This window comes from Salmo salar, chromosome 10 (genome assembly GCF_965601325.2).
Source record: "Salmo salar chromosome 10, fSalSal1, whole genome shotgun sequence".
In the NCBI taxonomy this organism is placed as follows: domain Eukaryota; kingdom Metazoa; phylum Chordata; class Actinopteri; order Salmoniformes; family Salmonidae; genus Salmo; species Salmo salar.
This window is the reverse complement of record NC_138300.1, coordinates 79,049,742-79,063,588: the sequence shown is the minus strand read 5'-3', so window position 1 is coordinate 79,063,588 and position 13,847 is coordinate 79,049,742. Positions and strand designations below refer to the sequence as shown.

General features: G+C 43.4%; 1 protein-coding gene across 6 annotated transcripts; it reads left to right on the top strand.

The window, feature by feature from the left end:
• Positions 1 to 209: 209 nt before the first annotated feature.
• Positions 210 to 12,102, top strand: LOC106561034 (bromodomain-containing protein 1). Of its 6 annotated transcripts, none has more exons than XM_082957185.1 (13): positions 210 to 504; positions 1,896 to 3,277; positions 3,420 to 3,576; positions 5,533 to 5,664; positions 5,905 to 6,033; positions 6,179 to 6,491; positions 6,652 to 6,921; positions 7,075 to 7,572; positions 7,696 to 7,822; positions 8,072 to 8,202; positions 9,574 to 9,683; positions 10,041 to 10,195; positions 10,378 to 12,102. In XM_082957185.1, exons 2-13 carry the CDS (start codon positions 1,914 to 1,916, stop codon positions 10,559 to 10,561), a joined length of 3,570 nt encoding a protein of 1,189 aa, XP_082813311.1. In that variant the 5' UTR covers positions 210 to 504; positions 1,896 to 1,913; the 3' UTR covers positions 10,562 to 12,102. The 6 variants fall into 6 exon arrangements, with proteins under 6 accessions (XP_082813311.1, XP_082813310.1, XP_013980073.1 ...); XM_082957184.1 differs by having other exon boundaries at positions 3,420 to 3,588; XM_014124598.3 differs by lacking the exon at positions 9,574 to 9,683.
• Positions 12,103 to 13,847: the final 1,745 nt, after the last annotated feature.

Here is a 13,847-nt window from a genome sequence, read left to right as displayed (position 1 = left end):
GCTACATGCAATTGCTGAATGCCTGCTTCTTCCCTAGGCCTCCGTGGGAAACGTTGTGCTACGAAACGTCAAATCTGACGTTAATTTTACAAAACCTTGATACCTTCTTGCTAAGACTCCCTGACCTCCTTGATGTTTGCATTTTCTTCATGCTCACAATTTCCTAATTTTCGCTGAGACGTAATTACGTCATGCCGTAACTGGGGAGCCGCACAACCGCATTGTTGTTGGCGAAAAGAAACCAGGGGCTGCTAGCTACTGATCGTTAACAAGTCGCAAAAGGACATTAGTATTTGGTGGCTCTTCAGAAATATTTATGTTTGTAATAGAATCGAATTTGGAATTTAGACCGTCGTCGTTTAAATTTATAATTCAAAGCTGCTCGAGCGGTGCCCGTTGGATGAGAGGATTGTGTGTGGATTTACTGCTGCTGCTCTGCAGGCCACATCGCCATTGCTTGCAAGCGCTGCTGTTTTCAAAAGCGGAATTACTGAAAATACAAAGGTAACGTTAGATGGCTATAGCCAAATTTTCTGTCTCTGCACATATGTATGCTTTTTAGAACAACCTAAATGCATTTATACAAATGGATTATACATTCTAGTGAAGAAAATGATAACTTAAACGTACCGAATCGACTCGGATTCTTGTTTAGTCGGACGCCATATTTCCTTCCTTAGTTTATTGTGAACGTTAGCTAACTAGTTAGCTCTTGACTTGAGGCCGCTGGCGCTACTTTTACGGGATCTTCCTCTCCTAGCTCAATATACATATTATTTATGCCTGACTCAACCTTCAACTAACGTTATTTTTAAAGCTATGTAGGTTATGCGCCTTACTAGCTAGCTACTAAGTTAACTACTACGTTAGGTGGCCACAATAAATTGGCTTTACGCTAGCAGTTAGCCAGCTAGCCTAATATAGCTATCTAGGCAACTCTACCATAACGATAGCTATCTAGATAGTTGTATTTTAAGTAGCACAATTTAGCATTGCCAGGATAGCTAATTGGTTAGATTTATTTTTTTTTGCTGACGTTTGACTAACGTTAGCTAGGCTAGCTAAATGGTTGCTTAGCAATTATGTCAACATAATAAGATGTTGCGCGCAAGGGACTTCCCATTTGTTTCTCCCGTCTCACACTCTTCGTTACAATGTGTTAGTTGAGGATACCTACATTTGTTGTCAGTGGAATTTCTAAAGAACAGTCGCCTGGTACCATTTGGAGTCATAAATCAGCTGCTGTGTTTGGCTTTCATTGTGTAATGTGTACATGCCCAGAGTCTGCCAAATATTTCAATGACTGTGTCTCTTCGAAAAAGAGATGACGGCTCAGGCAAACTGTCTATTTAGCTACTCCTCTAGTTAGCATGTATTTTGAATGAATGCTCAACAGCGAAATGAATGGTATCTGTTTACTTATTATGCAACAAACAGTTAGCAACACTAATATTTTACACCGTTTACCTTCCAAATAATTTAGAATAGTTACATATTTAGTTTCTGGTTTCACAGAACAACAAGAAAGGTATGCCTCTCCACACTTCAAGTAGGCTAGTTTGGGACTTTGGGTGAATATGAAAGTAAATTTAGGCATATCCTAGGTTACTAGCAAGCAAATTGGCACAAGTACTGTAATAATATAGGCCTATCCAGGTTGTGGAGACATTGCATTTATTACATACACCTACTTTAATTTATTTCCCATCTGCACACCATAAGGAAGTAAAAGTGATGACACATTGTCGTCATGCCAATGATAAGCCTTCTGTTATGTCCACTCAAAAGAATAATACGCAACTGAAACCAAGAAAGGGAAATTGTGACTAGTGATATATTACAATCTTGGTTGGTATTGGCCTAAGTTAAATCTCAATCAAAGTGGGTGTTTTTAGCATTTTTTTTAGGTCTTCATGATGAAGAAAAAAGTGCGGCATTATAATCGCATGTCCACGCCCCAGAGGCCCCCCTCTCCCATTAAACCTTCACCGAACAAGGAGACCCTGACATACGCCCAGGCCCAGCGCATGGTGGACCTAGAGATAGATGGCCGCGTGCACAGGATCAGCATCTATGACAAGCTGGATGTCATCGCCGACGATGACCCCACGGCCCAAGAGATCATGGAGTGCAACAGCAACAAGGAGAACAACGAGAAGCCCCAGCAAGTGCTGGTGCGCTCGGTGAGGCTCAAAAACAACCAGCAGAAGAAGAGCGCCGCCCTCACCACCACGCATGGGGCTGCCCCGCAAGGGAGCGCCCTCCTGGAACCCAAGTTCCGCGCAGTGGAGTACAACCTTCCCGCGGTGCCTCGGCGGCCCTCCATATATTATAAGTATTCTGAGAAGACTGCCGAAGAGCTGGATGAGGAAGTGGAATACGACATGGATGAGGAGGACTACGCTTGGCTGGATCTTCTCAATGAGAAGAGGAAAAGTGAGGGCGTCAGTCAGGTGTCCCAGAACCTCTTTGAGTTCCTTATGGACCGCTTTGAGAAGGAGTCCTTCTTTGCCAGCCAGGGTCGGAGCGACCCGCAGACCCTCATCGATGAGGACGCTGTGTGCTGCATCTGCATGGATGGAGACGGACAGGACAGTAACGTCATCCTCTTCTGTGACTCATGCAACATCGCCGTGCACCAGGAGTGCTACGGTGTTCCCTACATCCCTGAGGGCCAGTGGCTGTGTCGCCACTGCCTCCAGTGCCCCTCACGGCCCGCTGAGTGTGTCTTCTGTCCCAACAAAGGCGGTGCCCTGAAGAAGACTGATGATGACCGCTGGGGCCACGTGGTGTGTGCCCTGTGGGTGCCAGAAGTGGGCTTCTCCGACACAGTCTTTATCGAGCCCATCGACGGCGTCAGCAATATTCCGCCCGCCCGTTGGAAACTCACCTGCTACCTCTGCAAGGAGAAGGGCGCCGGGGCCTGCATCCAGTGTCACAAGGTTAACTGTTACACAGCCTTCCATGTCAGCTGTGCCCAAAAGGCCGGCCTCTACATGAAAATGGAGCCTGTCAAGGAAGTCACAGAGACGGGGTCACCCACTTTCTCTGTGAAGAAAACAGCCTTCTGCTGTGCTCACACTCCTAAAGGGTGCACCCGGAGACCCCTTGCTATCTACGAGGAAGGCCATGCTAAAAACGGTGTCTGTCACAAGAGGGGTGACAAAAGAGGGATGACGAGGTTAAAAGGGTGGCAGAAGAAGAAGAGCAAGAGAATAGTGGTGGTGCCTGAGGAAGAGGCTCCAGCTGTGCCTGGGCCTAGTATAACCCCCAGCAGGTTGGCATATTATTTTTACTTCTTTTGTCTACCAATAACTAAATATTTTCCTAAATAACAAACCTCCCAATGAATGTGTGAAATGTACATTAAATACAATAATCCTGTGTCTGACCAATGCTAACATATTCTCCCCTCTCAGTTTCGACACGATCCTCAATCAAGTGTCTGTCCAGAAGAAGAAGGCGTTTGTGGAGCGGGTCCTGAGCTACTGGATGCTGAAGAGACAGTCGAGGAACGGCGTGCCACTGATCAGGCGGCTACAGGCCAACCCTCAACCCCCCAAACCAGAGCAGCCGGTCAGTCTAGTGGTCAGTGTAATTGTTTAGTAGTTTTCATGGTATCCGAATCCTTGTGATAGACAATTGTCTGCTTTAAACATTACGTTGTTTTTAAACCGTTCTCCAGTGCTTGGAAATCAAAATAAAGCAGACTAATACTTGAATTGAGAAAAAGACAGTTTCCTGTGTCTAGGCCTTTTTTTCAAAAGTAGGTTTTTGGATGCTAGAGATATGGGCCATTTATCCATTTCAATATGGACTATAAAAAAAGAGAAGACATTTAATAGAAATTTGCCTAGTTTGTTGGTCAGTGGAGTCAAAAAAAAAAAAATGGATCACAGTCGATGTCCATTGAAGGTACAGTACATCAGCAAGTATTCATACCCCTTAACTTATTCAACATTTTGTTGTTACAACCTGTTTTCAATATTGATGAAGTATATATTTTTCCTCACCCATCTACACACAATACCCCATATTGACAAAGTGATAACATGTTTTTACAAATGTTTTCACATTTATTGAAAATGAAATACTGAAACATCTAATTTACATAAGTGTTCACACCCCGTAGGCAATACTTTGTAGAAGCACCTTTCTGAGTAAGTCTCTAAGAGCTTTCTACACCTGGATTGTGCAACATTTTCCCATTTATTATTTTCAAAATTCTTCTAGCGCTGTCAAAGTGGTTGTTGATCCCAGCGTGACAACCATTTTCAGGTCTTGCCATAGATGTTCAAGCAGATTTAAGTCAAAACTAACTCGGCCACTCGAACATTCACTGTCTTCTTGGTAACAACTCTGGTGTGGATTGGCCTTGTGTTTTAGGTTATCATTCTGCTGAAAGGTGATTCATCTCCCAGTGTCTGGTGGAAAGCAGACAACCAGGTTTTCCTCTAGGATTTTCCTGTGCTTAGGTCCATAAAAACAAATGATCCTGAAAAACTTCCCAGTCTTTAACGATTACAAACATACCCATAACATGATGCAGCCACCACTATGCTTGAACATATAGAGAGTGGTACTCGGTAATATGTTAAGGCAAAACCAATACAACACTTTGTATTCAGGGCAAAAAGTGAATTGCTTTGCCAAAATGCTTGTAGTATTACTTTAGTGCCTTGTTGCAAACAATGCATGTTTTAGAATATTTGTATTTATTCTGTACAGGCTTCCTTCTTTTCACTCTGTCAATTAGGTTAGTATTGTGGAGTGACTACAATGTTGTAGATCCATCTTCAGTTTTCTCCTATCGCAGCCATTAAACTCTGTTTTAAAGTCACCATGGTGAAATCCTTGAGCAGTTTCCATCCTCTCCGGCAACTGAGTTAGGAAGGACGCCTGTGTCTTTGTAGTGACTGGGTGTATTGATACACCATCCAAAATGTAATTTAAGAACTTCACCATGCTCAAAGGGATATTTAATGTGTGCTTTTGATATTTTTACCCATCTACCAATAGGTGCCATTCTTTGAGGAATTGGAAAACCCTCCTGGTCTTTGTGGTTGAATCTGTGTTTTGAAATTCACTGCTCGACTAAGGGACCTTAGTGTGGGTTACAGAGATGGGGCAGTCATTCAAACATCATGTTAAACACTTATTGCACACAGTGAGCCCATGCAACTTACTATGTAACTTGTTAAGCACATTTTTACTCCTGAACTTTAGGCTTGCCATAACAAAGGGAATAGTAATTATTGACTTAAGACATTTCAGCTTTAAATTTGTAATGAATTTGTAAACATTTCACAAAACACAATTCCACTTTGACTTTGAGGTATTGGGTGTAGGCCAGTGACATTTCAATTTAATCAATTTTAAATTCAGGCTCCAACACAACAAAATGGGGAAAAGTCGAGGAGTGTGAATACTTTCTGATGGCACTGTAGCGCTTTGTCATTTTCTGCCGCCTTACCTGAGATTAAGGTCTTGTGGATGTTAATTAAAATGCCTTTTTGGACACTGATGTTACAGGATCGCAGGGTGGAGGATAATCGAGTGATGAAGGAGCAGCTAAAGGAATGGCACCGCCTACGCCACGACCTGGAGCGAGCTCGCCTACTGCTCGAAATGATCAGGAAGAGGGAGAAGATAAAGAGAGAGGAGGTACAGAGAATTGGTCTCGGGTTTTCAATCTGATAACCCCAGTAGTGAAATAAGAATGTTGATGTGACAGCATATCAATGGCTAGTAGTTGTAAGTCCTCCTATCAATAAAATTAGGTCAAATTAATTTCCTTTCAAAAGATAATCTGCATTGTTAAAAAAGAGCTTTAGAATTGGTTGTTGGATCCCCTTGTAAATGTTAGTATACTACAGCTTTGTGCTATGTCCTGTAACCATTCAGATGAAGCTTCAACAGTCCGTTCTAGAGGTACAGCTCACACCCTTCAACATTCTACTACGAGCTGTCCTGGACCAGCTTCAGGAGAAGGACCAGGCCAAGATCTTTGCCCAGCCTGTCAGCGTTAAAGAGGTATGGTCCCCCATACCCCCAATAGAATGTTACTTTCACAAATTAAAAACAAATGGTACCCTCATAGAGATTGTATGTCGTTCTATTTAGTTATTTGGGTACCTTTCACTTAGCATCGTGCTTTTCATTATCTCCCCATCCTCAGGTGCCTGACTACTTGGACCACATCAAGAACCCAATGGACTTCTCCACCATGAGGAAGCGCATTGAGGCCCACGGCTACAAGAGCCTGGAGGAGTTTGAGGCCGACTTCAACCAGATCATATTCAACTGCATGAAGTACAACGCCAAGGACACGTTCTTCCACAAGGCCGGTCTGCGTCTACAAGACCAAGGCGAGGCCATCCTCAGGAAGACTCGTCGGTATGCAGAGCGAATCGGCTTTGACTTTGTCAGCGGGATGCACCTCCCTGAGCCGCCCAAGGTGGAGGCTCTTCCCCCTTTCTCCTGGGACGATGGTAAGAACATAGTCTACATATGTTTACTTCTCGATTTATCTTGTACACAGCCTAAGTTATGTGCTGCACACAGCCATTGATTTATGTTACTGTAGTATTGGGGAATGGGGAAATGTTTTGAGCTCAGCCAATCAAGTTGTTGTTTGTGTGTGTCTTGCAGTGGACCGGATACTAAACCCAGCCAACCGCCAGCACATGTCTTTGGAGGAGCAACTTAAAGAGCTGCTGGAGAAGCTGGACCTGAGCAGTGCCATGAAGTCCAGTCCATCTCGCAGCAAGCGACTGAAGCTGCTCAAAAAGACCATCGCAGATGTTCGGAGCGAGATATACCTAAAGACGAGGCACCCCGCTGTCGTTTCCTCTGAACTGAAACCAGCAGATACTGAGGAGAAACCACTGCCTCCCACTGGACACAGCACACAGGAAGAAGGTACATATCAGGCTGTCCTAAAGCTATGAATTGGTTCAATAAAACCTTCTCTATATCTTACTTGATGAACTGTAGGCTATTAGCTAATGATTGTTTGTTCCACATGTCAAAATCATTTTCATGTTCTACTGTACTTCTGTTTTGATTGTATAGGAGGCAAGTCTTTGCCCCCACCGAAACTAGAGCCATTGAACTCTTCACCGCCACTTGTCAACTCAGACAGCCATTCAGAACCTCCCATGCTCAAGCCCATCAAATCCAATGCGGACAAGAGCCAGAAGACCTCCAAGTGCAACGGTGTCAAGACCGCTACCTCTGTACCCCAGGAACCCATCAACGGGCACATCTGTAACCCGCTGTTCCCAGTCAGTGACCTCAGTTTCGTGGCCACCTCTATGCTCGCAGAGCCCTCTGGCACGGGCAACAGGCGGACCAATGTGCTTTTATGCAAGTCCAAGAGTGCTAGCCTGCAGAAGCCCCCAAGGACAGCCGAGCACTTGCCCGGCTCCCCGCCGCTGGGAGCCAAGACCTTCCTTTCTGTTGTCATTCCTCGCCTTGAGACCCTCCTTTTACCCAGGAAGAGGACCCACAGCTCCAGTGGTGACTGTGACGAAGATGAGGAGGAATCGCCCATCAAGCGCCTTGACACAGGTAAAGGCCAGTGTAAATATGCAAATGTCACCTTTTTCTTCATGTACAAAATTCATATTTTTGGTTCGCAAATGTCATAGTAATGGAGAGACAAGTGGGCTCTGACCATTTCTTTGTCTCCAGGACTAGCTAATGGCTTTGTCGTTGAGCCAGAGAGTGAGGCTAGCCCCAGTAGGCCGCTGGAGCCTCGCCGGCGCTGTGCCTCTGAGTCCAGTATCTCCTCTAGCGGCAGCGTGCTGTGTAGCACAAGGTATGCTTGTTAACACCTCAGCACAATGGCAATAATGCAGACTCTGCTGGCAGCACTCTGCTGTGTAGCACCAGGTAAAGGATTGGCAGTGGGCCTACATCACAGTGCCATGTTAATGTAATATCTAGATCCTCTAGCAGCTGTCTGTAGTCTATCATCACTTACCAGGCAAAATGTTGCACTCGACTATTAGCGCATTTGCCATTTGCTCACAGTAGCCTACTCGGTTTTCCTTTGTTTTTACTGTAGCACGGTCAGAGTGCCAAAAAATGGAAAAGGGAGGCCATCCATGGCACGTAGGAGCACAGTGGACGACAAAAACGCACTCATCACCTGTATCGAAAATGGGGACTTTACCAAAGCCGCTAAGATTGCAGCAGGTGAGACACTGGTTCTTTCTGTAAATAAATGCTAAGACTGGACTCAGATTATGAATGATAAATGTATACATTTTTTAGTATCTGTCTAACATTTCTATTTGGAATAGTTGGCAAAGACATCTTGTCATTGCCTGCTACCCAAAGGCTTGTTCATAGTAGTTTTAGCTTTGGAATACTACCACTTTCAATAACTTATCGGCCAGTAGACATCACGGAATTCTGCTGTTCTTACATTAATTGGCTTCCCATGGACCACAAGTCTCAGCTTAGAAAAGTAGAGGGTAGCCTGAAATCCAGACCTGCTTGTGGCAAGGAGTGGAAGGTTAGCACAAATTGACTGGTACCCAGGCTAAGTAGAGGGGCTGTTTTTGTCCCGAATTGTGTTTTATTGATATTCATAGGATGAGTGTTAAGCAAGTTCTGAGATTGATAGCAGATATACACTGAGTGTATAAAACATTAGGAACATCTTCCTGATATTGAGTTGCGCCCTCTTTTTCCCTCGGAACAGCCTCAATTCGTTGGGGCATGGATTCTACAAGGTGTCAAAAGCGTTCCACAGGGATGCTGGCCCATGTTGACTCCAATGCTTCCCACTGTTGTCAAGTTGGCTGGATATCTTTTAGGTGGTGGACCATTCTTGATATACACTGGAAACTGTTGAGCGTGAAAAACCCAGCAGCGTTGCAGTTTTTGACACTCAAACCAGTGCGTCTAGCACCTACTACCATTCCCCGTTCAATGGCTTGTCCGTATATAGTCTTGTGAGTGTGCATATAGTCAATGCAAGATGGGGACAGTGCAGATAGTCTGGGGAACCCATGTATTTTGATTTAGACAAGAATATGTGTGCCCGCATGTGTGTGTTCCTTGGTAAGAACGCATCTGATCGCAGTGTGACAAGTGACATGAGCTTGTTTGACAAAGGACAACTGAGGCTCCCAGCACTCTGCGTTCTAACGCTGGGGCCAGGGCAAACTTCTTATTTTTTTTAACAACCCTTATTCTGTCACCATCTTGTCCCAGTGGCCTGTGCTGACATGCCCAAAGGCACCAATGGTCTCCTGGTCACCCAGTCTAGACTAAGAAATCCCACTTCCTATACATAATTCAGCAGTTTTCGGTCATCTTCTACTCTGTCGCAAACGAAGTAATGGTTACCCTCTACAATTCACATTGTTTCAAATTTCTTTCAACTAAAACTGTATTTCAGTGTTTTGATGCCCTGTACTACTTCCCTGTGTGTGAACGTACTGTATGTTCATGTTTTTTTGTGTCTCCTGTCAGTGTGAGCATGGCTTTTAGAGTAGTCTCTTGTCTGTTTGCAGTGAACCCCCCATAACTTGCTTGTCATTATTCCTGCTTCCGTAGAAGTTGGCAACGGAAATATTTGGATGCCTGCTAGTGCTGCAACATATGTACTGGAACCCCTTAAACTAGTTTGGGCAAAATGTAGTGGATATCCCTCCTACCCCGCCTTGGTGAGTTTGAGTGAGCGCATGTCCCAGACTGGCCAATGCCCATCTATATATGTCCCATTTCCATCCATTCCTCTCATCGTAAGTGGTGTAGCTCGTGTTTGTGCACGCCCTGCAGCTAGCTGCTAAACTTCAGTGTGTTGTGGGTGGTATGAGTTTGTTAGGAGTCACACAGATTGCTTACAGCTTTCTGGGTGACTCAGGTAGCATGGCATCTGTGTGTGGTAGTGTGTGATTGTGTTAATGTACGTTCCTGTCCACCAGTTTGAACCTTTGCTGCACCACAACCAGGATTCCCTGCGTCCTCTTGTTTTCAGGTCACTACAACCAATCACTTCTCTCTCCCCCTCCCCCATGCAGATCATAGACCACAAGATGCCGAGGGCGGGGTGTCAACACAACGGGGTCTCTCTCCCTCTACCCCCTCTGGACGTCCTCAGGGTCGGCGAGCAGATGCAGTACAGGTCCGAAGAGAAACTCTTCCTCGTCCACTTCTTCGACAACAAGCGCAGCTGGTGAGACAACACTCCTCTTCTATAGTTTGACACTTGTAATAATCTTCAAACATGGCCAACAGTTTATTTTTAATCAAATGGAGTTAGTGCTCCGGTTATCTTGAGTTGCAATGGCAGTCAGGGGTAATATGATGTAGCATAATTCTAGCATCATCCTAATGATACGTCACTGTCTTTGACAGGCAATGGCTTCCTAGAGCCAAGATGGTTCCCTTTGGTATCAATAAGACTGTGGACAAGATCAAACTGATGGAGGGCTGCTCCTCTGGCATCCGTAAAGCAGTGCAGACCGCCTTTCATCGCGCTGTGAGCCACCTGAGCCAGGTCAAGGACAAGCCTAGCAGCAAGCCCTGCAATGTGGACTAAACCTGCTCATGCATCCCACCCCTCACCTCTAGGTGGAGCCCTTCTTCAACTCGTCTTAGTTTACTTGATATTCCACAGCAGTCCCAGTATTCCTCTAACACACACACCCTCTCTTCGTGTTTACTGTGTACTGGGGGAGAATCTAAAGCCCTCAAGTAAGTAACCCTACGGTCTCTTGGTGCAGGTTTCCATTCCACCTCATGTCTTGATTATATCAACTGAGCTGCTCATGGGTAAATGGTATGTGTATGACACCACTACACGCATGCTCCCTTTTAATCTATTCCATTCTAAAAACTTTAGCTAGCAACATGTAATATCCACATGAATCAATGAGCTATGCAACTGAACTCAAGCGATTGGGTTGGCGTGTGCAAAAACCTTAATACCGAGTCCTAGAACTGACTTAAGAAAATCACTGGTCTAACCTGATGAATGTTGAATTTCTGTCCTGTAATATGCTGCAACTTTCACTGCTGCAACTTTCACTTCCATCATGATTCTCACCCTCACTCCCATTTCCTCTCTGCAGTTGCCCTGTATTTAACCCTGTAAATACCTGTACAAGGCGTGACACTAATTTATTCTGTTTTCAGTTATTGGTACTGCGTGTTCACTTTCTTGCTATTTATGCTGTAGGGGTGATTCATGTCAGCACTATGGTGCTTATTAAATATTTGCTGGTGCTACAACCTGTGCAAGTCTTGGCTACAACTGAGATTCATCCAGGGCAAAATATATACTGTATCGATTGAACGTTTGTTTTTATTTCAGCTACTTTTTTTATGGTTTCTTAAGTTATTGAAGTTTATGGACAAGCTTCTCTCTGCATTATTGTGGTTTTTAAATACAATAATGTTTTTATGGGACTTCGTGTGTTTGTACATATTTATATAAATCTATATAATTGTATACATAAGATGCTTTCAATGTTTAAAAAGCAGAAAGTGCATCATTAACACAAAACCAAAAATTTGCTGCCCAGATTTTCGATTCATTTTTTACATTCTTATTATTTTTACAGTTTTTGGTGTGTGTGTGTGTGTGTGTGTGTGTGTGTGAGAGAGAGATCTGTGAATAACCTGTAAAACGTTGTCTTCGTTCACAATGGTGTTGACTGTGTTACAGGGACCTATACCATGACCATAGGTGAATGTGCCTGTACTAATTTATTGCAAAGGAGAAATGTATATGCATTACTTTATATAGAAAGAATTGTAAGAGATACTATTGTCTCACTAGGAGCCAACTGTGTAAAGGCCATTTTTGCGTATTGTTTGTTTTAATCAGAGGCATTAATCTTAATGGTGGGGTGATAGAATCCATTACATTTTATTCAGTTAGGAGGATCTGGGGTAGCAGTGGGTAGATTTGTTTTTTTAAAATCCATTTTTGTATGGATGTTCTGTAAATAGACTTGGTACTGGTCTTATTCTCTGGGAAAACCACATTATAGCCAATGGGAGTGGATGCTGGCAAAGTCCAGTATGTTTTTATATAAAAACACTGAAAATAAAATAAAAATGGTATTGAATCACTGATTTTCTGTGTGGTATGGATTTTGTGTTCAATGATATGAAATTAAGACAATTACATAGACAACCACAAGAAGGAGCTATGCCACCATTGTATGGAGTGCAGCTGGAGAGTAATTCATTTAAATTATGTTTAACCATGGCCCAGGGCATCGTGGAGCAGGTCAAATCACAAGTCCACCTTCATCTAATACATGATGGTACAACCATGATCAAGATAAAAAGTTGCTGTCATAAAGTAGCTTAAATGACCTTTTTAAAACATTTAATTCCTTAAATCTCTTAAATGCTTTGACATTGATCTGTCATTACATTTATTTTGTTAAAATGACAATCTAGCAAAATATGTGGCTTTTCTTCAGAATTCTATGTCAGGCATCACATAATCCATGCAGTGGGCTTCACAGCGCCCACATCTCCCCTCAATCAGATGCTAATTGTTCGGGGAGGAAGGCTGCAGCAGCATGAGCCGGAGAAAGTCAACCAACCTTGAAGATCAATCTCCCAGCATCAACCTCATCAGAGAACTTTTGACTGAGCTGCATTTTCTAATCCGCTAGCTCAGCGGCAGCCCCTCTTGTGTGGAGGGGGGGCTGTAGAATTATCTGAAACCCCAGCATGTGAGTCTCTGTGACAACCGGGTATTTGAGAATTCATTATTTATGCATGCCATGTCTTAGTCAACATACTTGGGGAAGGAAGACGACACCTGCAGAGGGAGAGTATGATAATTTCATGCTGCAAAAGCTCTCAATTCAGTGGCAGTGTAGGTCATGACCCCTGAGTCTTGGTCAAAGATGTCAAACAGTTCTCCAGAGACCCGTCACTTTTTTTTCTCAAAGACACTGCAAATGTAACATTAAATACTGTAGATATGTGAAGGTTGGATACTAGTGAAGAGGCTAAAGGTTTTGGTACAGTGGAGTCATGGCAAAAGGAATCCAAGTGTATTTATATTTAAAAAAAAAGACTAGACGGAACATAGTAAATGTAAATCCGAGACACTCAAATTAGTATGTTATGGTTACATAAGAAAGAAGGTTACTTCTCCCTTATGACTAAAGGAGGGTGGATGGGTGGACATATAACACGAATGTCTAGAATCCAAAGGTTGCGCATTCGAACCTCATCACAAGCAATTTTTGCATTTTAGCTACTGTGCAGCTACTTAGCATATTAGCTAACCCATCCCCTAACTTTAAACCTTTAACCTAACCCTTAGCCTAGCTAAAGTTAAAGCTAATGTTAGCCACAGCAAATTGGAATTCGTAACATATCAAATGTATTGCAAATTTGTAACATACTGTATGAATTGCAATTCGTAACCTCATACAAATTGTAATTCGTAACATATAAGAAATGGGTGATGGACACACAAATTAATACATACCATACGAAACGTAACATATCAGACTAAATAGACTCCAGCCACCCAAGTCATAGGCTTATCTGTGCTACCACATCGCAAGTGGCATCAATACACCAATTCTGGAACCAACAGGACCCTGAACAGCTTCTACCCCCAAGCCATAAGACTGCTAAATAATTAGTTAAATAGCTCACCAATAGCTACCCGGACTATCTGCATTGCCCCTTTTTGAACTCTTTTGGCTCATCACATACGCTGCTGTTAATGTTTATTATTTATCCTATTGCCTTTATCCCTACTTTTAGGTACATACAGAATCTACCTCAATTACCCCGTGCCCCTGCACATCAACTTGGTACTGGTACCCCTTGTATATAGCCAA